The following is a 27,738-nucleotide window of genomic DNA, read 5'->3' on the forward strand; positions in this document are numbered from 1 at the left end:
AGAGAAGAATCTCAGGGACTTTCCTGCCTTGGCTCCCTATGAACCAAGATACTCAGATTTCAGTTTTCTTAGTAGCTAAGATTACAGGCATGAGCCACCAGGGCCCAGCAATATTCTTTATACTTTTTAATTTAAATAGGTAATAGGCCATAAAAGTCACGCTTTAAAAATATACAACTTAGTGGTTTTTAATATATTCATATTGTCCTACAACTAGAACATTTTTGTCACCCTGAACAACTCCATAGCTATTGCAAGTTACTCCCTAGTCTTTCTATCAGTTGTTACAAAGTGCTGATCAAGTTTTTGATTTTATGGATTTGTTAATATATCCATTTCATAGAATTGGAATTATACAATTGGTGACCTTTTATAGCCTGCGTCTCCTTTCATTGTGTGTGTGTGTGTGTGTGTGTGTGTGTGTGTGTTTCTGGGTAATACCTAGCACCAGAAAAAGAAAAAGGAAAAAAAAATCAAGGAAAATTTCAGAAGTAACAAATGCATGCTTTTGAAATCCATGTTGGGGTCTGGGAATGTGGCTTAGTGGTAAAATGCTTGCCTAGTATACATGAAGCCTTGAGTTCAATTCATTAGGACCACATAAACAGGAAAAGCCAGAAGTGGTGCTGTGGCTCAAGTGGTAGAGTGCTGCTAGCCTTGAGCAAAAAGAAGCTCAGGGACAATGTCCAGGCCCTGATTTCAAGCCCCAGGAATGGCAGAAATTAAAAGAAAAGAAAAAGAAAAAGAAAAAAAAATACATGCTGTTCTTAGTAGTATGATGAATTCTCACATTGTCCAGCTTCATTCTGCCTTGGAAGTGAAATGTCTCTTTGTTCAGCATAGCCACGTTATACATTCTCCTTTTCAATTACTCAATAACTGTCTGGAGTATCACAGTGACTGTCAAGAGATGTAGATTTGTATTGTCTAAGGTTTCAGACATCCACTGGTGGTCTACAGACTTATTCCCCATGAATGGGGATGACTGCTGTGCTTATTTTTAATTTCTTAATATTTGCTTGTTTCCTTTTTTATAGATTACTTTGAAAAATTCCATCATTTAGTTCAACTCTACGTCTGTTTCAAGTTTTTCCTTCCTGGGCCATTTCTGTGAACTAACTTTAATGTCTGGGTTTTCAGATGCTATTCTTAATTTTATTTAGCTTCTTTAGGTATCTCGTTTTTTTGTTTTTTTTCCAGTCCTGGGGCTTGAACTCAGGGCCTGTCCCTGGCTTCTTTTTGCTCAAGGCTAGCACTCTGCCACTTGAGCCACAGCGCCACTTCTGGCCATTTTCTATATATGTGGTACTGAGGACTCGAACTCAGGGCTTCATGTATATGAGGCAAGCACTCTTGCCACTAGGCCATATTCCCAGCCCCTCGGTATCTTTTAATATGTTTATTTTGTGACTTCAACCAGACTAATGCAGAAGAAGTAGTTTTTCTTTCAGAGTTATTTTTCAGGTTTGTTTTTTGCTATATTATATATAAATAACACAGGGTGTTGATTCTCTCCTCCAGTAGGATTAAGTGAGCCCGTCTTTCTGCTGGAGTTCTCTCTTCTGAACATTAGGATACAGTGGGAAATTTACTCTTTCCTTTTGGCTCAGGATTTCTGTCTTTTTTCAGTGCCCCATGTCTGAGGAAGTGGATTATTAGTAAAAAAAGGCCATGCTTTTCTAGGTTTTAGTCTGTCTTTTTGGACCATGCAGATATCCACTGAACTACCAGCCTTTTTTTGTTTGCCCTAGTAGAATTCCACAGCCTAAACCAAGCTCAATTTTTACTCACCCCCAAACTCTGTAAGTACTCCCATGGGAAAAAATGACTGGGGTCTCAGCTAACTTTGGATGTGCTCTTCTACCTCTGATCTTTAGTTTTATCTAGTTCTTATTGCTTCTGCAATAAGCTCTCTGGGTTAATCTGGCCTTTGAAGGAGGAACAGTGGCTTGCTTATATCTAGTATCTTACATAAAGTGGATTAGGAGTTTATCATTACTAAAATAAAAGGCAATTTAAAGAGTATGTCTTGCTTTTATAAGTATAGTGATGATATTTTGAATAGTTTCAATCAGTGCTGTACAATAATGGGTATTTCTCATATGAACTTATCTGATATTTTATAAAAATTTACTGCATACCAAAGGGTCAACAAACAATAGCCCAGGAACCAAACCTGGCTCATTTTCTGTTTTTAAATGCCCTGTAAGATAAGGATTGCTTTTTACACATTTATTTATTATTTAAAAATAATAAACAGCTAATAAAAAAGTAAATAAAAATAAGTTTTTTCTTAGCACAAGTTCACTAGGTCTTTCTATAAGTAGAAAAGAAAAAGAATACTTCATGACAGAATATGTGAAATACTAATTTCAATTTTTAGAAAGTGTTACTGTATTAGCCTCTCCTCTTTGTATGTGTTGTCTTGTGGCAGTTTTCATGCTTATGTAGTTGAGTAGCTGCCATAGACATCTTATGGCCACAAATATTTACTTTTCAACCCTTCCCAGAAGAATTTTGTTTATTTTTTTTCAAATTTTTATTATCAAACTGATGTACAGAGAGGTTACAGTTTCATACGTTAGGCATTGGATACATTTCTTGTACTGTTTGTTACCTTGTCCCTCATACAAGAATTTTGTTTAATCTTGCTTCAGACCCTAGACTTAGAAATTTTTTGTTTTTCATTGATAAGTAAAATTGACTATAAAGAACTGAAACCCTTTGTCCCAGAAGTCCTATATATTTGGATTTATCAAAATCCTAGCATTTTAGAGTTAGAAGGAACCTTAGAGATCTCATGTCTTTTCATTTGTTAATTTGACAAATAAAGAAATAGATTTGAGTGTGAGATACTTTAAAGTTAAGTAATTTTATTTTTATTTTGTTATAAAACAGATTTAGTAATGAGCCCATAGAGAATTTTTTGAATAATCTATGTCATATTGAAGGAATACTAGTAGTTTTTCCTAAATAGTGTTGACTGTTGACAAAATTTTTTCCTTTTTGTTTTTGGTGATGTCCTGGTCTTGAACTAAGGGCACAGGCGCTGTTCCTGAGCGTTCTGTCTTTGTCTCTCTCTCTCTCAAGGCTGGCCTTCTACCACTTTACCCACAGTTACGTTTTTGGCATTTTGATGGTTAATTGGAGACCAGAGTCTCACAGACTTTCCTGTTGGTACTAGCTTCAAACTATGATCCTCAGATCTCAGCCTCATGTGTAGTTATGATTATAGCTATGATTACAGGCCTTTTTAGCCGAGTGCTGATGGCTGGTGGCTCACACATGTATCCTAGTTACTCAAGAGGCTGAGAACTAAGGATCATGGTTCTAAGGCAGATCACTCAAGAAAGTCCATGAGACTCTTATCTCCAATAATCACCAAAAAGCTAGACATGGAACTGTGGCTCATAAAGTAGAGCATTAACTTGGAGCACCAAAGGGACAGTGCCCAGGCCTTGAGTTCAAGCCCCAGGACTGGCACAAAACAAATATTTACAAAAGAACTTGAGCATTTTAATATCATTTTACCTTTCATTTTAAACGATATTTCTTTCAGATCTCATGGGTATGAAGGTTCTTTTTTTGTGAGAAGACTAAAAGTCTTACAGGACCAATTCCAAGCATTCTTCATTAAGCTTCTATTGATTTACAATTTAAAGTCCTAAATCATCAGAAATTCCAAGGTGAATTGTTACTGTGTAAGACTGGTTTCTAGAGTTTTATTTTATCTATTCATTCTCAGATCATGAAAAATTTATTAGCTTTGAAATATAGTCATTTGGATGTTATAATTTTTTTCTAATGTTGATTTCAGATTTTCTTCATACAATTTCCCCATTATTACTGGCTCTTTTTGGCAACTCTCAGCCACCAAATCAATCAGATACAGTAAAACTAATAATTTGGGGAAAGCTGCTTCTTATGATGGCCTATATTCAAGAACTGGTAGGGTCTGTGTCTTAGAATAATTATAATGAAGTAACCGCTATGACAATGGTTATAGTTGAATGGATTGTCTAAGTAGGTATATTTATTCGTGTTTAACATTTAGCCCTGTTAGTCACTTTCTCTTTACTTTTGCTTCACCCAGTCCTGGGGGGATATCTCTAGATACGTGGTTCTTATTAGGTTACCTCCTTTGCATCTATAGGTTATGAAACAAAAGGTGTTGAGTTATGAAACAAAAGTATAAGATGAATTTAGAGTATGCATTAAGAACATTTTCCCAGTCTTGGAGGATGGGAGATGTTCTTAGAGAAGTAAGTGGGACCTCAATGATAAACAGTAGGTAATAGGAGAGGACAGGAAGCACTTCTGGCAGAGGGAGGCTTTAGTTAAGGCCTTACCACTTTAACCCTAGCTCTTCTAGCTTTTTTGGGAGGGTAGGAGTGGGGTGGTAATTTTAGTGGCTTCAAACTGCCATGCTCAGATCTCATCCTCCTGTGTAGCTAGGATCACAGGCGTGAGCTGTCAGTGCTCAGCTGAAAATCTTTTAAACCACATATATCATGGTATTTGTACTTTAGGAGAATTCAAAAGATAATGTTTTTAAAAAGCAACCTGGTGTCTTCAGAAAGTGGTCTGGGTTCCTTTGTGAAGAATAGGTCTCAGTGAGGTAATGTAGATGAGTAGAAGCCAGTTAAGCTTTGACAGTAGTCCAAGCAAGATATGAATGTAACTTCCTAGTGTATCTGCAGTAGAGATACTGTGAACAGAATTGAGAACTGTTTGTGAGCTATAATAGCTAAGTTTTTGTGGAATTGTGAATTGAGGAGTAAAGCCTAAGGATTTATCAAGGACAAAATTTGTACATGCTGGTTGGTCATGTCTGTATTATTGACAGTTTAGTACTTTGAACTCAAACATTTTTAACATCAAGCCTGTTTTTCTGCTTAGCAAATCGACTCTTCTGCTTGTTTTCCCTATTTTTGGGAATGGCTTTCCTACCTCCAAATGACTGGGATTTGAAACTTTTCTGGTTGCTGTTTGTACCAAATTAGTTACTAGGTCTTAAAAGACTTCCTTAATGGCTAAAATCATCACTATTGTTGCCATTACATTCTCCTCCTCTTCCTCCTCCTCCTCCTCCTCCTCCTCCTCCTTCTCCTTTTTCTCCTCCTCCTTCATCATTTCTTCTTCCATCTCTTCTTTAATCTTTATTAAAGCAGTAGCATCATTTTGCTAGACCATTAAACTTACATTTTCTGTTTGTCTTTGAGCTCCCTTATGGCAGGAACTGTTCAGTGAAATGAAGATTAAAAACTTGCCTTGCCTCTTGTTTTTTCCATTATAATTCTTACTCTGTGTGTGTGTGTGTATGTATGTGTGTACTACAATAATATATATATAGACTGGATCTACATAAATATAGTATTATATATGGTATATAACAATATACTGTTATATGTAACATTCCATGATATATTACATATATAATATACTGTATGTATTATACATTGTGTAAACATTTGTTCATTATGTATATAAATATGTAATCTATATAGTATAAGATGTAATATATACATACACATACTATATATGTATGTATAATGCTGTATATAAAAATAATATGTATAATTTTTTTAAGTTATTCAGGGGATTCTTTTTTCCTCAAGAATAATTCAGATTTAGGACCATGAGATACTAAAAAACTAGTTGTTGAATACTCAAAATGTATGAGTTCAAGATTTTCCTTATGGTAATCTTTATAGTAAAATAAAAGTCACTTACTTTACTATAAAGAACAAGCATTACACTCTCCCTCTGAAAGAAATAGGATTAGTATTTATTAAACAGTTCCCATTGTTGAGTAAAGTTTAAATATTTTCAATTTGATACTTTTTTGTTTTACTTTTATAGGTTTTTAGAATTCAGAATTATTTAATATATATTTTCTAGTTGTCTCATATTATCTTCTCAAATAGGTACCTTTATATACTTGTATCTTATATGTATATGCATATATAATATATTGTTTCATAATAACTTTGTAAGAGAAATACTTAAGTGTCTATTTTGGAAATATTTATTTTTAGTAGCTTTGTATCTCCTAATGTAAACATTCTTAATTTTCTTCATTTAAAAAATTTTAGGAATAAGAAAATTTTAAATAAGAAGAAATTGAAAAGAAAACAGAAGAGCAAATCAAAAGTGAAGACAAGAAGCAAGGTAAAGCTACTGGTAATTTACAGAAAAGAAAATTTTCACATAGGAATTTGCCAAGATTGACTGGGTGTAACTACTAAACAATTCTGTTTGTATGTACTGAAGTGTGTTTTTAAAAGTCCATTATTGTTCGATCCTATTTTTAGTTTAATCTTTAATTTTTGTTGCTTCTTGAGTGTTTGAGTATTTGGATGTTGAAAATTATTTCTTTATTATCTCTGCTCATTCCTTTAGGGGAACATATTCATCACTTGTCTTCTTTTTCTACTCTGACTATGTTCTATAAACAATGAAATTTGTGAATTTGGATTGGGATTTGAGTTTCTAATGTGGCTTTCTTAATGAATTAGGGGTGTGCTCAGTGTATTGTTCTGAGCTTTAGAGTGATGCTTGAGTTTGAACTCAGGGTCTCACACTCACTAGGCAGGCGCTCTACCACTGAGCCAAAACTCCAGCCTTTTTTTTCCGCACTGGTTGTTTTGAGATAGGCTCATTCTTTTTATAAGTGTAAGTCCACTCATTTCACACTTCTCATTGTAGGCATTAGCCACCATACCCCGTTGAGATGGAGTTCTCTAAACTTTTTTGCCTTGGATTGACTTGGAGCCATGGTCTTCCTGACCTCAGTCTCCTATGTTGCTGGGATGACAGGAATATATAGTGAGGTTTTGGTCACAGCTGTGTGATATTGGGAGCCCTGCTTGTCCTGACTGCTTGTCCTGAGATCTTGTTAGGTTTTGGGAGCTATGTAAAAGTAAAGCTATATAGAATATTTGAATTGGGAATGCTTTAGACATTAGGGATCTTTTTTCAACCGAAGATAGAAATTTTGTCTATAAAGTCCATGCAATTTTAATTAAACGTTTACAGTGACCGGAGTTCACTTTCTATAAAAGAATCATTTTTGTTAAGCAGCATTACCAAGAACCTAGACAGGAGGAAAAGACTTGTACCTCAGGTTTCTGACCAGCTTCACTTTGGGTTTGAGAAACAGAAACTTAGCAAAGTTACAATATCATGTTTGCCAGTAGTGTTCTTGCTATTGTAACACAGTAAAAGCTACTTTAAAGTAGTAAACACAAAGTAAAATTAAATAAGAGTGAGAGGACAGAGTTTATTTGGTGACTTATCATGAAATAGATAGATGCAGGTATTTAAAAATGTCAAATCTGTTTCTTTATCTTGTGCTGTCTATGTCAGCTAGAGAATTGAGTAACTTTGGTTAGAATAAGTTATATTTGTTACCCAGTGATAAGCAAGCCACATGGAGTGGAGGAGGGGTACTTATGCCAAGGAAAGTATTGCTGGGAAGGCAGAAAATAATAGGTGTTCACCATATCATCTATTTTTGCCTTTGAAATAGTAGAGGGAGGCAAAGAGTTTCCTTATTATCCAAAACACTTATAGCAAAATACATTGCCATTCAGGTTCCCAATTTCTACCCCTTTTCTAGTTTTGGTACTGTGTGCAAAGTCAGACTATAGGAAATTTGAACATCTTCTTAAGTTCTTTTGAAGTTTTATTAGGGGATTATTCTGAAGTAGCATATGCTAGTCAGGGAGAGGCGGGAAGTCAAGGTCCCTTGTCTCCTTCAGTTCAGCTCGTACCTATTGCTCTCAGGACTTAATGTTATTTCCTCCCTACCTCTCCCTAGACACCTGTCTATGAATGAAATTATTTATATCACTCTTATCACAAGCTGCTCTAAAAAAGAAGACATAAATAATAATGATAAGAAAGTGGCTCATGCCTGTAATCTTAGCTACTTAAGAGGCTGAGATCTGAAGGTTGGGCCTGCCCACCATGCCCTCCCCCCAGACTCTTATCTCCAAGCAAACTATTCTGAAAAGCCAGACATGGCATGTGGCTCAAGTGGTAGAACACAAAGGGGCTCAGAGACAGTGCTGACCCTCTGAGTTCAGGCCCCAAGGCCAGCCCCCCCCCCCAAAAAAAAAATGAAAGAAAAAGAAAAGGAAAGAAGGTTCTAGGGGCTTGTAAATCCTAGATACTTAGAAGGCTGGTAACTAGGATAATGACTTGAAACAGCCCAGGTAGAAAGTCCATGAGATTCTTATTTCTAGTTAGCCACCAAAAAGTTGAAAGTATAGGTGTGGCTCAAGTGGTAAAGCACCAGGCTCAAGTGAAAAAGCCAAGCAAGTGTACAAGCTTCAAATTCAAGCTCCAATACTGGGACACACACACAAAATTCTTTGATTTATTCTCCAGACATTATTTAGGTACTGTATGTAGTTATCAGTATAAGTGTTTGGATATAGAAATCAGATAGTAGCACTTCATGCTTATGAGGAAGATGTAAAAAGTAAAATGGTGACTTCTTGCCATGGATTAGTATTCTCAGCTTATTTTTATTTACCCTCATTTTCAAAGTTATTTGAAAAAAGTGTCATTTAGGCATGTGTGGTGGTTTACTGGTATAATCTCAACCACTCAGGAGGCAGAGATCAGCAGGATAATGGTTTGAGACAAGGAAAGCAAAGAGTAGCAAGACTTCATTTCAGTCAATAAACTGGGTATGGTGATCTGTGCTTGCAATGCCAGCTGCACAGGAGAGCAGTAGCTTGGAGATGGAAGTCTGAGGTCAGCCCTGGTAAAAACTAGGAGACTCCACCTGAAAAATAACTAAAGCAGAAAAGCTGAGTGTGTAGTTCAAGTGATAGAATACCTATCTAGCAAGCACAAGGCTTTGAGTACAAACCCCAGTATTTCTAGCAAAGGGGACAAGGCCTCAAATTAATATCTTTTATATGTGACTTCAGCAATTAGGCTTTGTTAGCTCTTTTCCTATCTTGGAGGTAAAAAGATATTTCTGTTCTTTACTTAAGCCTTTGTTAGATTGGTTATTGGTCTGTTACTCAAGGTAGCCTGTCTATTCTTTATCTTTTTATTAAAATCAATGATGTTGGAAAAGAGTAAAATTGAAATATTTGATCTTGTGTTGTAGTCTGAAAACTTGGAGAATACAGTAATAATACCAGATATCAAACTACATAGCAACCCTTCTGCTTTTAATATCTACTGTAATGTGCGCCACTGTGTTCTGGAGTGGCAGAAAAAGGAAATCTCATTGGCAGCTGCATCAAAGACCTCTGTGCAGAGTGGAGAATCAGATAGTGATGAAGAGGAAGAGTCCAAAGAGCCCCCTATCAAGCTCCCAAAGGTGAGCCATTAAATTCTATTTAGATACGTGACTGAAGGTATTCTGTTATATATTGAATTGCTAAAATACTTTACTTTTTATAACCTGGTACACTAAACATAATGTGGTTTATGGATGAAAAATAGTTTTAGTTTGGGCAGACTAAGAAAACTCTTTGGAACTTTGGAACTAGAACACCAAAGAAGTGACTAATTGATGGTTCAGTGGGGAGTACTTGGGAAGCCCAGGCAGGGAGGCGAGTGGGCTGCAGTCTGTTACAGGGGCTATACATGTGAAGCACTGGCATGGAGCCAGTGAGCTATGGCAGATGAGGGTGGAGATCAGGGATGGGGGCTGCCAATAAGGTGGACACAAGAGGAAGTGCAAACTGCCACAACCCCAAGTGTCCTAGAAGCTAACCATGTGCCCTATTACAGGATGGTGCAAGTATACATGGTTTTTTTTTCTTGTTTGTTTGTTTTTTGTTGCCTGTTTTTTTTTTAATAGAGCTAGAAAAGTTTTTGGCTGGACTCTAGTGAAGCAAAGAGCTTATAATTTCACTCTTGTTATTTTAGCTTGTTTGACCAAGGGCAAAAACAGATAGGGGGGTGATGGTGGCTATACCTGTAGTTCTAGCTGCTGTGGTGGCAGAAATTGGGAAGATGCAATTTGAGGCAAGCTTGTATTAAAAGTTAGTGAGAATCCATCTTAACCAATAAGCTGGGCATTGTGGTCCATGCCTGTCATCTCGTTATTGCAATCTGAGGCTGGCTCTAGTAAAAAACACAAGACCCTGTCTGAAAAATAACGAAAGCAAAAAAATCAATGTGAACCAATGAGACGACTTCTACACCATTTTGATATCACTTCCTGTTACCAGGGCACATTATATAGAACCATGTTATAGTGGAACAAACAATACAATGTTTTCTGGGTACTAAGAATTGGTGTATTTCATGTCTCATGTAATGTTATATATAAAATATATATTTTTACATGTAGTAAGTATAATTGGCATTTCTTTGTTTTTTGGTGGTACTGGGTATTGATAACCCAGGGCCTCTGATTTGCTAGGTAGGCACTTTACTACTTGATCCATGTCTCTAACCCCTAAGGTAAGCAGCTTGAAATAATAACAGAATGTAGTTATCTCTCATTAGCTTACAAATAAGAGTTCCACATTTTGTACTTTATTTCCATTTCCTATTGGTGTATAAGCAGATGAAAATCTTTTTTTTTCTAAATAATTACTTATTTATTGTCAAAGTGATATATAGAGGGGTTACAGTTTCATACGTAAGGCAGTGGGTACATTTCTTGTACAATTTGTTACCTCCTTTCTCATTTCCCCCCTCCCCAAAACTTTTGGCATGTTATTATTTTAAGTCCATTCCAGGAAAAGTAAAACTAATAAGACAAAAATTTATAATTCAGTGTATATAATAAAATGAAATTCTGTACTATAGTATAATTGGGAAACAAGAAAAAATAGCTAGATTGAATTGTAATGAATACTACAACAGAGATGTAAACTGGGTAAGAAGTAAATACATGATCCCTGAACCCAACTGTGCATATAGATGCTAAGAGGACAAAAAGTAGGACATCTTCATGTCTCCTATAGTGAGCTGCAGATAGTCACTGCTTTAGGAGGTATTTGTGTGCTGTATGAATTAATTTGAAAATCTTCCACTATCCTGCCTAATAGGATCAGTGCTTTGGGGTATTTCTACTAATTAGCCTTATTTTAATTTTTTAAAAAAGTACTTTAAATTCTGCTAATTCTACTAGTCTTGTTTTAATTTTTTAAACATCATTGTACATAGTTTAATACTTGTTAAAAGAGATCTTATAGATCTGTTTCTCCAAATATTGATGATTGAAAAGTAGAATTTTTTAAATTTTTATTAGTCTTTTTTATTAGTCATTATACCAGTTTTATTATAATTTATCTCTCCATCTTATTTTTTTTTTTTATTCATAGATAGATAGTACCTGTACTGGGGATTTACTGAGGACCTTGTGCTCCTTCTTGGCACTTTTGCTCAGGGCTGGTACTATTATCACTTCAGCCATACCTCTAGTTCTAGCTTTTTGCTGGTTAATTGGAAGTAAGAGTGTTGAATTTGTCTACCTAAGCAGCTTCGAAATGTAATAATGAGATCTAGCCTTCTAAATAGCTAGGTTTACAAGTATGAGCTCCTGGTGCCTAGTTTTCACAATATTTTAATTATAGATTTGTTGATTTTGTTAAATAATATCAGATTTATTTTGGTCTCAAGAAAAATGTAATTAATTAAAATACCAGTAACATTTTTGGCTAAGTAGTCTCACTTCCAGGATCATCTTGGAGAGGAATAAGAGCTACTACCCATAAATAGTCATATGGTGATTATACCATTAGAGAAAAGGCTGAGCTTAAAGCTGTTTTTAATTATTGTTTTTTTCTATTCTGGTATGTTGTCTTTATTTGAGATTATAAATGGCAATTGATATAACTTCACAAGAGTGCCGAGTTTTACTTGCACAAAACCAAATCAGTTTTGTAAATTAAAATAATATATTTGTTTTAGTCTGAGTAATCGGACCTATTCCTTATTTACTATTACAAGCTATTTTCACGATGTCTTATTATAGTTTCCTCATACAAAACTAATTTTCAAACCATGTCACTAGTTTTGGTTTTCTAGAAGCCAGATGATTATTAAAAATCTTTGCATTAATCACTTGTCTTAAATGTGTTGTTTTTGCTTTGCCTTTTGAATATTGTAATGATTTATCATTTATACCAACTAGACTATCTGGAAAGTGTCATGCTTATACATTATGAAGTGTAACTTTTTTTTTTTAACCTTAGATTATTGAGGTTGGACTTTGTGAAGTTTTCGAATTGATCAAGGAGACACGATTTTCTCATCCATCCCTTTGTCTGAGGAGTCTTCAAGCCCTCCTTAATGTGCTTCAAGGTCAGCAGCCTGAAGGCCTCCAGTCCGAGCCACCTGAGGTCTTAGGTAAGAGCTGATTCATAGAATGAAGCACTTAAAAAGTGAATTGGCCTCTTTGAAGCACTTCCCTCTAATGAAACCTGTGTTTGATTGGGTACTGAAACGGTGGGAATGCCAGTGTTTTCTTTCTCTTCTTCTTTTTTTTTTTTTTTTCATTTTGCTAGTTTTTCTGGAGTTTCTGTTTAAGAGTTAGGATTTATTTTGGGTGTGGTGGTATATGTGTATAATCCTAGCTACTCACCGAAGGATGAGCTAGGAGGATGTAAATTCATTGTCAGCATGGGCAAAAGTTATAGCAGAATTCTACCTAGAAAAGGAAGACCGGGCATAATGATTTATGCCTGTAATCCAAAACTACTGATAAGGATTGTGATTTGAGGCAGGCTAGAGCAAAAGCACGAGACGTTATCAGAAAAATAAAGCAAAGCTAACAAGGACTGTGGCCATCTCTCAAATTGTAGAGTACTTACCTAGCAAGCACAAGGCCTCACTTTAGACTCCTGTCTCCCTTAAAAGAGTTATGGTTCACACATAACATTTCTTGATTATTGTCGTGGTAAGAAAAAGCAAAACATAAATCTTCGGAATTAAAAAAATAAATCTCCAAACTTTAGGCCAAAGTAGCAAATATTGATGAAGTTATTCAGTCATTTTCTATTCATTGAACTTTTTTTTTGTTTTTGCCAGTCCTGGGCTTGAACTCAGGGCCTGAGCACTGTCCCTGGTTTCTTTTTGCTCAATGCTAGCACTCTACCTCTTGAGCCAGAGCACCACTTCCAACCTTTTCTGTTTATGTGGTACTGAGGAATTGAACCCAGGACTTCATGTATGCTAGGCAAACACACTACTACTAGGCCACATTCCCAGCCCTCCAATTATTTCCTTATATCTTTCTTTCTGTTAAATTTGTCTAGAATGTAATTTCTCAAGTATTCCCTTAAATGTAACAGCTCTTCCTTCTGTGATCTGTACTAAGAGAGTACAATATAATTTATTTATTATGGACTCTAGCATTAGGTGATTGGCATGTATAATTGCAAATGTGGATAAATTATATGAAGGGAAGTAAACAATCATTAACAGGCTTTCAGAATAATATAATGCTTTTGAGATTTGAAGAACGAATAGAAAGGGAGTGAGCCTGGTTGTGTCTCAGGCAGAGTACAGTCATGTAGTAAGACTTGGAAATCAGAAGGGGGTATATGGAGGAGGTGCTTATTTTGGTCACGGAGCTTATTTTTTTGACTTTATACAGATTATAATCTTTATTATTATACAGATTATAACCGTCATATAATAAAGCTTATTTTATTAGACTTTATACAGATTTCATTTCTTCACTTACAAGAAGGGGTTAAACTAAATACTCCCTAAAGTCCTTGTTAAATAAATATTTTAACTTATGGGGAGAAGAGTACCCAAAAGAAAAGGCAAGTAGAGTTTTTAGGCCCTATTAAAAAGAATGGTTGTAGTGCTAGGAGCAATGGAAGACCTTCTTCTGTGTCATTATATATTTTAAAGAAAGTCCTTTTTTTGTTGCACTTATTTTCTGAAATATTTGCTTAAGTCATTGATGATATTTTTCCAGTTGAATTTAGCTTCTTAGGATAAAGGCACTTGCTTGCCAGTGGTCTGCCTCAGTGTAGAGTAGTTCCTTATATGCACAAAAGTTTTATACACATTTGACTTAAGATGAAATAGCTGAAAGATAATTATTAGAGTGAATACAGAAAACATGCAGGAGTAAATGAAGACTAGTCAAAGGAAAGACAGAGGGGAGGTTAGATGAAAGAAACACAGGTGAAAGAAGGGCGGAGGAAGGAAAGTAGAAACATTTGAAAGAAAATCACTAACAAAGGAATAAATGGAATTTAAGTACACAACTAAATTTTGGTTTGAAAATTCTGTGGTCATAAAGTGGGCAAAAGTGGTAGATAATTTGCAAACCTTTTTAGAGATTCAGTTAAGAGATTGTAATATGTAGTATGAACTGGGAAAATTGTGGTGAAAGAGAGAAAAGTGGAGGAATTAGGGAGTAAAATATGCAGGATTCAAATTACAATTAGATATGGAGGGGGAGGAATTCATAAGAGCTATGAAATATATTCATAAGAGTTATTAGATAAAAAATAGCCTTTCAATTTTCAGAGTATTGAAATGGATTAATTCTATTCCCCTTATTTTCTTTCTTTCTATTCCTTTTCTTCATCTTCCTAAGATTTTTTTCCTTATTCTAACTTCCCCTCCTCCCCCACCATACACACACTTTATTTCACTCTCTAAGGATTTTCAAATCCCTTCCCTTTTTGCTGAAGAAATACCTGATGCCTATTGATTCAGCCTTGTATGGAGTTGTTTAGGGAGTTTTGTGTGGAGACCTCTGCTGGTCATAAAACAATCATGTATTATTTTATATCTTTGCCACTAACTGACTTTATGGTTTAGGAAAAATCCTTTAGCCTTCATGTGTTTCAATTTCATTATCCAGTAAAGGAGCAAAATATTTGTGCTTTGACCTTGGAGGTTTTTCTAGAATGTAAATGAGTTATATATCCGCTTTATTCTTGTGAACTGTTGTTATATATGACATTTTACATTTTATTTATATTTTTGTGTTTTTTGTTTTGTAAATAAAATGTAATTTTTTAAATGACATTTTAAGAAACATACTCTTCATAAATTAAAAGCACAATGAGTAATCTGTTATTTGAAATGATTTGGATTCCTTGAATATGTGAATGCTCTAGGCAAGATTATTTTATTTAACTTTACCCAGATTTCTTCAGTTACTGAAAGAAAGGGTTAAACTAAATACCTTCGAAAGCCCTTGTTAAATAAATGTTTTAATTTATAGGGATAAATACACAAAAGAAAATACTGTAATTATTCTAGGTGCCTTATATTTTGTTAATAGAAAGAGCATACACACACAGTGTTTTAAATGTCAGATGACTATAATTGGATCCTTATTTTATCCACAGAGTCTCTTTTCCAGCTCCTTTTGGAAATAACTGTTCGAAGTACTGGAATGAATGACAGCACAGGACAGTCCCTGACAGCACTTTCCTGTGCTTGCCTCTTTAGTTTGGTGGCCTCTTGGGGAGAAACAGGAAGGACACTTCAGGCCATCTCTGCTATCCTCACCAACAATGGTAGCCATGCTTGCCAAACGATTCAGGTATTTATATTTATAACCATTTAGAAATTTATAAGATGCCAAATTGTAGTTTTACAGTATCTAACTTTCTGTTAGTAGTAAGTTCACTGCATTTTCTCACTAGTTATATAGTAACTTGATCATTTCAATGTTGATATATAAGTAATCTACAATATTTGTGTTAAGGTACATGTGTGTTTAATTTTGTAGTATTAAATATAATTAAATTAATTTTGGCAAAAACTGTTAAATCTTTAGCTTGTTTTTTTGTTTGTTATCACCACAAACTTTTCATTATGTTGCTCTCTTCTTTCTCCATCTCCCTTATCACCCATATGTTCAAATATGGAATTCTGTCTCAGGTTTAAATATATTTTTTTCTATTGAGAGAAAAGACTGTGCCATCAATGTCAATGTGCTATGTTTTAAAATTCATTATGATTTTTTATAAGTTGATTTTATTCTTACTGAAAATATGTATCTGACATGTTAGCTTTTAGTATCTAGTTGTGGAATAAGTTCACCATGGTTAATGATGAGAAATATAGTTATCTCTATAGATAAAAGTCTTTTGGATGATTCTTGAAGGTGAGAAAGAAGTTGTATGTTAAGGGCCAATTGTTCGTTCTTCTCTGACCCCTTGGCCTCCTTCTTGTTAAGATAGGAGTCCCTCAGTCTTCTTATTAGCAGGTCAGAAATAGTAAAAGGAGCTTTTTGTTGACTTAGTAAGAAGTCTTGAACTCTTATGAAAATGTAGTCCCCTTTAGCTTTTTTTTTCTCCTTGGCTTGGAATTCTTTTGTGTTTTATGGTCTTTAATTATCTTGCAGCAGGGTACTGGTGGCTCATGCCTGTAATCCTAGCTACTCATGAGGCTGAGATTGGAGGATCATAGTTTGAAGCCAGCCCAGGCAAGAAAGTCTGTGACACTCTTATCTCCAACAAACTACCAGAAAACTGGAAGTGGTGTGGTGGCTCAAAATGGTAGAGAGAGCAAAAGAGCTCTGGGACAGTGCGTAGGCTCCAAGTTGAAGCACAACAACTGACCAAAAAAACCCTTGAAATTTCTCTAATGTACTGATTTTCATGCTATATTCTGTAGACATGCTTTTAGGGTATTGAAGATGTTTAAATATGATTAAGATATGTAATACTTATACAAATTCAATAAAATAGTACAAACATTGAAATATTACACACCAAACTTGGATCAGATATTCTGTGCTTCTGTGTGTTGAGGCATGGAGGTGAGTGCAAGAGTGGAATATTTGAAGGATTTACACTGTAATTATAGTACAGAAAGCTGGCATGCAATCGAGATAAGACTACCTATTTATTAACTAACTATTCTGACTTGTCATTCCCACACTGAATGTTATTCTCTCCCTTTCTCTCCTCCCTCTCTCTCTCTCTCTCAGATAGGATTCCACCTTGTAGTCCAGGTTGACCTGGAACTTGCTATCTTCTTGCCTCAGTCTCCTGAGTACTGGGATCACAGGCATGGGCCAACACATCTGGCAGGACCCCTTTATCTTACTATGGCATACAATGTTTTTTATGACTTCTTTCCATTTGCCAAGTTCATTTCACAAAACTGTCTTGGGTTGAAGGAGAAAAGTATTCCCGAGAATGTATAACTTAGAACATCAGAAATGATTTGGGCACTCAAATATGTATTACCTATCTGTTCCAAAGAATATAATATAAAGTAGGGTCGGATGGTAAGACTGCAAAGTACCTTGGTAAAAGAGACTAAATTCTTTTTTGAGGAATGAAGTCCATGTCAAAGATGCCCTGCTGAGAATACACTATTGTATTTCATTTCACAAACAGATTAACAAAAAAATCATATGGGCAAAAGGTGCTTCATTGAGGGTTACTAGGAACAAATACAGCAGTTTCGATCCTGCCACATCTTTAGGTACTGAAATTATATTTTAACCTGACTAAAATAATAAGAGAAAATAAATAAGCATTAAGGAAGGAGTATATAAAGAATAGTTACATTAGGAATAATAAAATTGAATTCCTTGAAATAAAAACCAATTAACTATAATTAGAAAATTAAAGGAAGGATGGGTTAATTATTTGAGAGACAATGTAATTAAAGATAGAAATAGTGAACTGAAAGAAAAAAGATGAAGAAATTGTGTAGAGTGAAGTACACAAAGACCAAAGAGAAAATATTAATGATAAAGCCTCCAGAAAGAAATTTACTCTTTACTTGACTTATGTAACTCTCTAACTCCGCTATTTATCACCTTTATAATAACAATTAAAAATGAAAGACAAAAAAGAGAGAGAAAGCCATGCATAGAGAATGAGAAGTCTCATATCTGACTTGTCTAATTCAATGATAAGAGCTTTGTGATAACAGAAAACTCAAAATAATGGCCAAGATTTCATGGAATTGGTGAATGGCATGGAATACTCAGATTAACGAAGTATTCTTGCTTAGAATTTGTTTCTTATACATGAACTTTCAGTTTGGACATTTTGCTAGTATGCAAAGTATTATTCTTAGCCATTTCTTTTCTTAGAAGTGATACAATAAAAAGCATTTTCATTTTATGTTTTGTGTTTGAAACATTTAAAAATGTCTTTTTTTTTCTCTTTGTGTGTGTCTGTGTATGTGTAGGTGCCAACAATACTGAATTCACTACAGAGAAGTGTACAAGCAGTTTTGGTGGGAAAAATTCAAATTCAGGACTGGTTTAGCAATGGCATTAAAAAAGCAGCTTTAATGCACAAGTGGCCATTAAAGGAAATATCTGTTGATGAGGATGACCAGTGTCTACTTCAGAATGATGGATTTTTTCTTTATCTGTTATGCAAGGATGGATTGTATAAAATAGGTTCTGGATACAGTGGAACAGTTCGGGTAATATAATTCCTTTCAATTCTTGATCATAGGAGACTATGTACTGTGTTAAGCTTCATTTTTAGTATATTGTCTAATCTTGATGTAATACTTTTTCCTCTGAAAATGATTATTAAAGATGTTTATTACATGTCATTTATTTTTTTCATTGATAAGTAATTATAAAAATGTTGATAGATTAATTTTTGTTATTTTTGCAGGGCCATATATATAATTCCACATCCCGAATCAGAAATAGAAAAGAAAAGAAGTCTTGGTTAGGGTATGCTCAGGTAGGAAAATATTGTTAATAAAGTTTTTCTTCTCTTGTTAAATCAATAAGCAATATTCCTCTACTGCTGTAACAATGGTATAGTATAGTGTAAAGAATTTTGGGTCATAATTGACACAGGGTTCAATTTTAAGTCTTAGCTCGCTTCCTGCCAGTTATGAGACTCTTGGAGTAGCTAATTTATTTGATCTTTTGTTACTTAGTTTAAAGGTGGATAAAAATATCTTCTTTAGAGTTCTTTATCTAAAGATGACTTTTATAAGTCAAGAATGTATATGTAATTGGAGACTTGTAATTGAAGGTTTTTTTGCCACAAACTTCATTATATGGCTAGATCCAATAGATTTTAAGGAATAGTTGTTGTTCTACTCAGTAGACAGACACCAACATAAGGAACTTGCAGGGAATCACAAAAGGCTAAAAAAGAGCTAGGACTATGTTGCTCTCTGAATGCTGTGATCTCATCCTCTGACCCACACAGCCAGAGAGGTCACCCTCTTATTAGGTCAGCCATCAAATATATTACTTCTCCTCCCATGGAACACAGCAGATGAAACATAGATTAAAAAAAAAAAAAAAGGTCAGAAACATTTATTTCTTTACTATCCTCACCCTGGAGAAAAGCTTAAATTCTCCTGTGGAAGGATAAGAGATTAAGATGTCTGTGTACTTTCTGTTGTCAGCATGCAGTGATAAAAGATATGTGAAAATATTTTGAATACTAAAATTATTGTTATGTGAAGAATAATATGTTATACCAATTATTGGGGCCATCTTGAAAATAAATTTTAAATGCCAACTTAATTATTCAGTAATTATCTGCTAAAACCCAACTTGGTTTAAAACATCTTATTAAATTTTTATTTGCTAAACCTACTGGAAATAATGGCTTGGAAAATTTACTATTGTAGTAGTATGCTCATTTATTGACTATCATATTCTTCACTCCCTTATTTCAGTTATTTTTCTTAAAGTATGTTAAAATAATAGGGATCATTTATCTTATTTACTTCACAAGTGACGTCATTCTGAACAGCATATTTATACTGTTCTTTACCTTTTTAGTGCATTTGATTCACTTGTTCATTTGATTGCCAGTAGTGTATAGTTCTTCCTCTTGTTAAATGTACCCACATCTTTATATTTTTAATCTTTTATATCTTTTAGACAGCAATTATTGATTCTCTTGACCTCAGACAGTTATAATACAGAGCCATATATGTGTGCTTTTTCTGCTAAAGTGACAATAAAAATATTTTAATACAGCATAACTTTTGTTATCAGGGTTATTTATTATATAGAGATGTGAATAACCACAGCATGACAGCCATAAGAATAAGCCCTGAAACACTGGAACAGGATGGTACTGTAATATTACCAGGTATGTTTCAACTACTTATATTTTTTCTTCACAAGTGCTTTTAAAGAAATGTGCGTGATAAGCTCAGACAAAAAGTATGGTTTCCTAGAAATGGGTTAAAAATGGATTTTAAGTATCTTGATACAAGTTATCTATGTACAATTAATACATAGAACAATAGATATCAGAAATACAGTACATTGAAGTTTAGTACTTTATTTCAAAACATCTGTGTGGTCTAAACTCCTACCGTTACTCTACCAAACATTTGTTCATTTAGGCAGCTCTAGAATTGAACTCGGGGCTTGTTACTTTGCTATTTGAGCCATGTACAATCATGGTTGGAAGCATTTGTGTTCTATTGATATTTCAAATAAGAGTCTTTTTTGCCCAGGCCAGCCTCAGACCTAGACCTTCTACCTCCATCACCTGTGTAGCTGGAATTACAAGCATGCATAACCAACATGTCTGCTTATTCTTTGAGAATTGGGTCTTACTAACTTTTGTGACCAGGCTGGCCTTAAACCCATAATCCTCCTGTTGCCACCTCCCAAGTAATGGGGATTATAGGTATGATCCACTATATTTGGCCTCCATCAACACTTATTCAGATGTTGAATTGGTGGTGTGATGTTATTTTGTTGGTTTTAATCAAACTGCAACTTTAATTTTCATTTCCTAGTTCAAAGAACCTTTTGGTTGTTTTTGTGTTAACAATAAACTTAGGTTTTTCCTCTTTTAAAGGACTTTCAGTGACATTGTTTAGGGTGTTTAGTAATTTAAAAAAATTCTATCCAGTTGTTCTTTTTAACAATTCTATAAGCTACTTTGGGCCACAATTTATTTTGCTGTTGTACATAAATACTCTCATTTGGAATTGCTGCTGTCTAAATCTCAACCTGAAGGTCTCATATTTTTTAAAATACTAAGTAAATGCATGAAATGTTCTCCATTGTAAAATCTTTAAATTTTCCATTACCTTTGATACTTTTCTAAAGTTTATATTAAAATCTTACATGTTAGCCAGGTGATGGTGGTTTAAGTGCTAAGAGCTAGCCATGAGCACAAAATCAGGGACAGCGCATAGACCCTGAGTTCAAGCCCCAGGACTGGCACAAAATGAAACAAAATTCTTAAATGTTAACCAGTTACCAGTGGCTCTCATCTGTAATCCTAGCTGTTTAGGAGGCTGAGATCTGTGGATTATGGTTCAAAGCCAGCCAAGGCAGGAAAGTTTGTGAAACTCTTATCTCAAATTAACCAGCAAAAAGCCAGAAAAGTAGAGCTATGGCTCAAGTGGTAGAGACCTAGGTTTGAGCAAAAATGCCAAGGGGTAGTACACAGGCCCCGAATTCAAGCCCCAGTACAGGCAGACAGGCAGGCACACGAATTTGCAGAGAGAGAGAGAGAGAGAGAGAGAGAGACACACACACACACACACACACACACACACACACACACACACACACACCTTGTTTTGAATAATGTGCCTGTCAATAATCTCACAGTACATAGCACTTTGAGGCACATGACTATCTAAAAATGAGGCCCACTTCTAAAGAACATATTGGGAAGGATAATTGCCCCAGTCAGCTTGTTAATTTAAGAAATAATCTCATAAATTCATTAAGCATTTATTTGAATTTTGGTATCTATACATTTGTCCAAATTACTGTACAGGCATCATATTAAAAAGTAAATGAAACATTTTGTGTTAATTTCAAACAGAACTGCTTTAGGAAACCTATGACAAAATCTTTTTGTAATAACTTTTGTTTTCAGATATAGCTACATTTCTTCATTTCTTTATAAGTCCTGTGCTGTGTTTCTTTTTTAAACAGTAACAAGACATTAAAAACTACTTGAAGGGCTGGGGATATGGCCTAGTGGCAAGAGTGCTTGCCTCGTACACATGAGGCCCTGGGTTTGATTCCTCAGCACCACATATATAGAAAATGGCCAGAAGTGGCGCTGTGGCTCAAGTGGCAGAGTGCTAGCCTTGAGCAAAAAAGAAGCCAGGGACAGTGCTCAGGCCCTGAGTTCACGGCCTAGGACTGGCCAAAAAAAAAAAAAACTACTTGAAATAACTTGCACTCTCTGCATACATATATGTTAAAGGTCCTATTTATTGTGTAAAAATCACATTAACATGTCAACATGCTTTTTAAAAAGTGACCATAAGCTACATATTGTTTTTTAAACTTGTCTTTTCTACCTTAACATTCTGGAAACATTTCCAGTTCTTTAGTCTCTTAAAACATATTTCAGTGATAAAAATATGTTCTCTTGATTAATGTATTAGAATGGGAGTCTTCAATATTTTTATAATGAATATTCACTGTAATGAATATCTCTATTGCTATGTCCTTGTGCAAGTCACTATAGGATACTATCATAAAAGGAAAATTCTAAATTGATAAATCTCATACTTCTAAACAGATAACATTTATTTTTACCATGTTAATTTAGAAAAATTGTAAATAGAGGACAAATGGAAGGTATCAACTTAAAGTTGTGTTATTTATTCAACTATAATAAAAATTACATGTTAATGTCTTTATTTAGTTTAAAAATTCTGCATCATTTAACCTATGAAATGCAACTTTTAATAATTCAAGTATGGCTTTCTTTGTTTCATAATTATGTGTTGTTGGATTCTTGGTGAAGAATGAACCAAACTTTGGGAGCATAGTCCCCTATTGTGTCTTCCAAGCTTGCAGATGTTGCTTCCTATGTTCCTGAAGATACTCTTATAATACTACATTACTGAAAAAGGAAGGATGAAGAGAAAACCTTGAAATCCTATGGTGGGAAGACTCAGCCTTCATGCCTGAAGAAGCCTATTGCCATTTCTTATTTCTTTGGCCTGGACTGCATTTCTTCAGTAGAACTTTTTTTGTTTTTCTTCTCTAGATAGGGTCAACACTGCTCTATAGCATTCCCAGCAAGAGGAAAAGTGAATTGTCAGATTTGTGGGCGGTAATGAATGCCATATTTGAAATAGACATAAAATGGTAATTCATTGAGCTTCAACTCAGCTTGAAGTTTTTAAAAAAAGTTATTGCAAACTAGTATGTGTGAACTCAAAAACATACCCCCCACCCCCATAATTGTCTTTTTCTTTAAAAAAAAAAAGTCTTTACCTTCCAGATTGTATTCTACGTCATTTACTCTCTGTGTCTAGGGACAGATTGCCTCAGATCATGAGGAGTTTTGCTATTCTTCTTGCACCGCTTCATCCTCACCCACTGCATTTGTCTGAAATTATAATCAGTTTTTCTTCTTTGCTTTTTAGTTTAAAATCTTACTGCTTAGAGCTTGAGAAGCATCTTTCTTGCGCCTCTTTGTATTCTGTACAGTGGACTAGGAACTCTTTCTTTCGATTTCTCCTCTCTTTGATTACCAAGTCTCTTGGGCTACCAGTGGGCCTTGTCTCCCAGTTTCTATTTCCAGTTTGTGATCACTGAATGCTCATTTGGTAAGGGTCTGCCTGTGTTTTGCATATTTATAATAAGGAAGTATGCTAGTATGAAGCTCCTGGGCAAAGATAAATAGAGTAATGTAGTTTATTTGGGTGGGCTCCATTACTGCATTTCAAAAAGCAGAATATAATGTTTTGTTGATTCAGGTGCAGCTGAAAATGAAATTCTGTTTTGTCTTGTTTTTGATACTGTGATTAATGGAGAGGTTCATCCTAGTTCTGTATAATTATTTTGGGAATTGTGTGTGCTCTTGTACTTGCTTGCTGGACATTCATTTTTCCAAAAGGGTACAATTTATCCATAGATGTTGATTTTTGCTTGTAGTTTTGTTTTATTCAATAGCAGTCACTAACTTGTTCCAGTGTCCTTCTGTAATACTGGTATCCTTTGTTACAATGGAGCTTGTGCATTATTTTGATCAAAGTGTATATAGTGCACAGCTTTGTAGATACATATATACATGTATAGTAATGACAATATATGGCATGCTAGCTGTTATATAACTTTTAATACAGAGTAAATGAATTTAGATTTGTTTGTTCAATAGAAGAGGAAAATTTAGAGTTAAGAGTATTTTAAATACTAGATGTGCTGAATGAACACATTGACTTTCTAAGTGGGAAATAAATGACTAGTTTTGAATATGATCTGTTTCATAAAGCAAGGGATATCAGTAGTTGGACATCGTAGACTTTAAATACAGAAGCTTTGGGTCTATCTGTATTTCTCTGTGACACTAATGACTGTGATATATGTCTGATGGTAGTTTTGCCTACATTGCATGTGGTTGTATTGAAACATAACAAACATTATAGTTTGTCATCATCGTGCATGTTTAACTCTCACTGTGTCTAATATTAATTCATTTTGAAATTAGGTGAGTCTCAGGTCCTTGATTATAGATTTATAAGTATAAGCACAATGTAAGTAGTACTTTTAGTTGAACTATTTAGTTCCTGCTAATTTGTAATTTTTTATTAAGTAGCAATCTCCTTTTGAGTTTTCTATCCTTATTGTATGGAGAACTCCCATTCTGACTTCAACAAAGGAGTAAAATCATTTGTGTAAGGTGGTTATTTACTTTGTAATACAATTACTTTTTCTTCTTTTTGCACAGATTGTCACACTGAAGGACAAAATATTTTATTCACTGATGGAGAATATATTAATCAGATAGCTGCTTCAAGAGATGTAAGTACTCTGAATCAGGAGTAGCTGTCATAAATGGAATATTTTCTCTTAAATTATTTGTTTTTTTATTAGAAAGAATAGCGCCTTAGAGCGATGATTTATGTTTTATAATCCTGTGGATGTTTTCTTCTAGGATGGTTTTGTTGTGAGAATATTTGCCACAAGCACGGAACCTGTGCTACAACAAGAATTGCAACTTAAACTGGCAAGAAAATGTTTACATGCCTGTGGTATCTCACTGTTTGATCTGGAAAAGGACTTGCATATTATAAGTAAGATGGAAAAATAAGCCTCGTCCCCTTATTTTAATTTTTTAGATTCTTTCTTCTTTTAAAATCTGTAATGTGTCTTTAGCACTTTAGCAGAAGCTGAAGTTTAGTGACTGTTTTGCATATGTTTTTATAAAATAAAAATTTGAGTTAATATGTACAAGTAGTTAGGAACTACATATCCTTTAAACAATAAAATATAAGAATGTCATACTCAGGAAATGACTAATATAATTACGTTTCTATTATTTTGAATGGAGCTAAATAAAACAATTTAAAATTAACAATATATGGATGGACTTTGGTGGACTTCATTAGTATATAGGTTCCTTTGTTTTTTCTTTATTAATTTGAAAACTTATAAATGCTACTACAACATATATATATATTTCTCTCATTAAAACTTCTCATTTTTATTTGGACATATTCCAAAATACCTATAGACAAATTCATAAAGTCTAACATTGATCAATAATCTTTTGGGTAGAGAAGTATTGATAATCACAGAATTTCTTGAGGTTAGTGAGCTTACTCTTGGGGAAGTAGTTGGGTTATGGAAGGAATTGGGCTCATTAATTCCTGTGAGGGTCTCCATTTTTGTTTGCTATGTTCTTGGAATTTAATAGTGCTGCTATTTAACTTGAAAGAGTTTTTGAAAGGGCTATTATTATTTTCCTATGAAATTCTATAATTTCACATTAGTGCATTTTGTATATTATAAAGATCATTGACTAGTTGGTAGTTTATATGACTAGACAAAATTATAAAATGCTTTTTAAAATTAAGATTACCCATAGTTTTATGATTTGAATATGTTTGTATTAAAATTTGTGAAGAAACTTTTTAAAGTGGTCTACTGTAGGCAAAAGCATAGCACAAAGAATCTGAAATTCTTTAATCTGAATATTTACATGGCATTGTTTAAGCTCAAATAACTGTATCTGTATGAATTTATATTTGCATATTTGGATACTGGGCACATAGTTGTGAGGATAAAGCAAGCTACAGTTCTGAAAATATGATGCCTATACCTAGTATCTACTTAATAAAAATTTCATAAAAAGTTACAGCAAATTTTAAAGTTTTGATGTATATTAAAATTATTTAGAAACAGGGTCTTGCTATATAGCCCAGTCTGGTTTCTAATCTTTCTGCCTCAGCTACTCAAGCACTGAGATGATAAACATGTACCACTATGGCTAGCTCATCTTTGCTTTTGAAGGGTATTGATTGAATGGATTTGAATTATTTGAAGGAGTGCATGTTATACTTGGAATTAATTGTATTAGAAATGCAATAGTACTAAAACTTGTTGTATGGTAGGTACAGGATTTGATGAGGAATCAGCCATTCTTGGTGCAGGAAGAGAGTTTGCACTAATGAAAACAGCAAATGGAAAGGTAAATTGCTCTTTAAAATTGAAAATGGACTTTTTGTACTTTAAGAGATAGTTGTTATAATTGTTTAGTTTATATAGTTTACATAATCACTTTGTTTCTTTATATGGTCAAAATTCTAATCATGTTGAAAATAGTGTTATGAATCAATAGTGATATTTTAAACACAAAACTTATAAATTTTAAAATGTTATATTCTTACAAGAATTTAATTTGAGTTATGGAACTGTATTTTTTTGAGTTAGAGTGAATTTATATTTTAAGTTTATTTTGATAAGTATTCATTACAAATTTCTGTAAATGCAGAAGTAATACAGGGTTTAAGTTGAAGGAATTGAGAGCAAATATAATTAATTAATACCTTTTACAGGTCAGTATATAGATATGAAAGTTTCTTATTAGTTAATGTGAAGATAATTGGAGGAATTCTGAAAATTGAAATAATTAGGCAAATATAATATATTCACGTGTCAGTTGAGATGGGTAGGTGAGAATGTTGAAAATGAGAATATTGGTCAAGATGCAGTGCATTCATAAACTGCTTTGTTAAATGGTGACTCCTTTGTATAACTACTTAAAGAAAATAAAATAGTGAATTTAGAATGGTATGAATTTTCTGCGGCTGAACGTTGGAGTAATAAACTTCAAAGCATAATAAATACGAGTACCAAAAATTATAAGCTAAGAAATTCTTCATTCATAGGGAAAAGCTGTCTTAAACTGTCCTTTTTTTGCAAATAAATAAATTAAATTTGAATAATACAAAAACATTTGGTTTCATGTTATTATTTTTAATAAAATGTAGAAGTTTTTGTTTTCTCATGTGAAACCTGGTGCACTATTCCAAAACTTACTGTAATTCTTTTTTTTTTTTTAATATATAAGATATATTACACTGGCAAATACCAGAGCCTTGGAATCAAGCAAGGTGGTCCTTCAGCAGGAAAATGGGTTGAGCTACCAATTACAAAATCTCCCAAGATAGTACACTTCTCAGTTGGACATGATGGCTCTCATGCTCTTTTAGTTGCAGAAGATGGAAGCATATTCTTTACAGGATCTGCTAGTAAAGGAGAAGATGGAGAATCAAGTAAGTTAAACAGGACACTGAGCACAGTTTATGTGGAATATACTAATCATACTGACACTTCACTAACTTAATAGAAAATTTACATTGGGGCATATCAGGAAATGATGGTGTATTGTGCATTAAATAGCTATGATAGCTGATTTATGTTTGGATGCTAACAAATGAATTTTTATATTTTATGGAGTCAAGGCCACTCATCTGAAAATATATACTTAATTTGTAATCTAAAAATTTTATAGATTATTTTTGCAATCCCGAAACTTTGAAAGGAATTTGTATTTTAGAATGGAGGTAAACTTTTTTTTTTTTTTT

The 27,738-nt window shown here is 34.0% G+C and overlaps 1 protein-coding gene across 9 annotated transcripts in view; it reads left to right on the forward strand.

The window, feature by feature from the left end:
* Positions 1 to 27,738, forward strand: part of Mycbp2 (MYC binding protein 2) — a 225,101-nt gene that overhangs the window by 21,247 nt on the left and 176,116 nt on the right. For all 9 annotated transcript variants that reach the window (XM_048341209.1, XM_048341210.1, XM_048341212.1 and 6 more), the window contains exons 2-12: positions 6,096 to 6,171; positions 9,131 to 9,346; positions 12,183 to 12,336; positions 15,312 to 15,508; positions 18,124 to 18,366; positions 18,567 to 18,638; positions 19,922 to 20,018; positions 24,597 to 24,670; positions 24,804 to 24,942; positions 26,263 to 26,339; positions 27,222 to 27,426. In XM_048341209.1, the coding sequence (XP_048197166.1) occupies positions 6,096 to 6,171; positions 9,131 to 9,346; positions 12,183 to 12,336; positions 15,312 to 15,508; positions 18,124 to 18,366; positions 18,567 to 18,638; positions 19,922 to 20,018; positions 24,597 to 24,670; positions 24,804 to 24,942; positions 26,263 to 26,339; positions 27,222 to 27,426 (1,550 nt within the window). The remainder of the gene's footprint in view (positions 1 to 6,095; positions 6,172 to 9,130; positions 9,347 to 12,182; positions 12,337 to 15,311; positions 15,509 to 18,123; positions 18,367 to 18,566; positions 18,639 to 19,921; positions 20,019 to 24,596; positions 24,671 to 24,803; positions 24,943 to 26,262; positions 26,340 to 27,221; positions 27,427 to 27,738) is intronic.

The sequence above is a fragment of the Perognathus longimembris genome, chromosome 3, assembly GCF_023159225.1.
Source record: "Perognathus longimembris pacificus isolate PPM17 chromosome 3, ASM2315922v1, whole genome shotgun sequence".
NCBI lineage: Eukaryota > Metazoa > Chordata > Mammalia > Rodentia > Heteromyidae > Perognathus > Perognathus longimembris.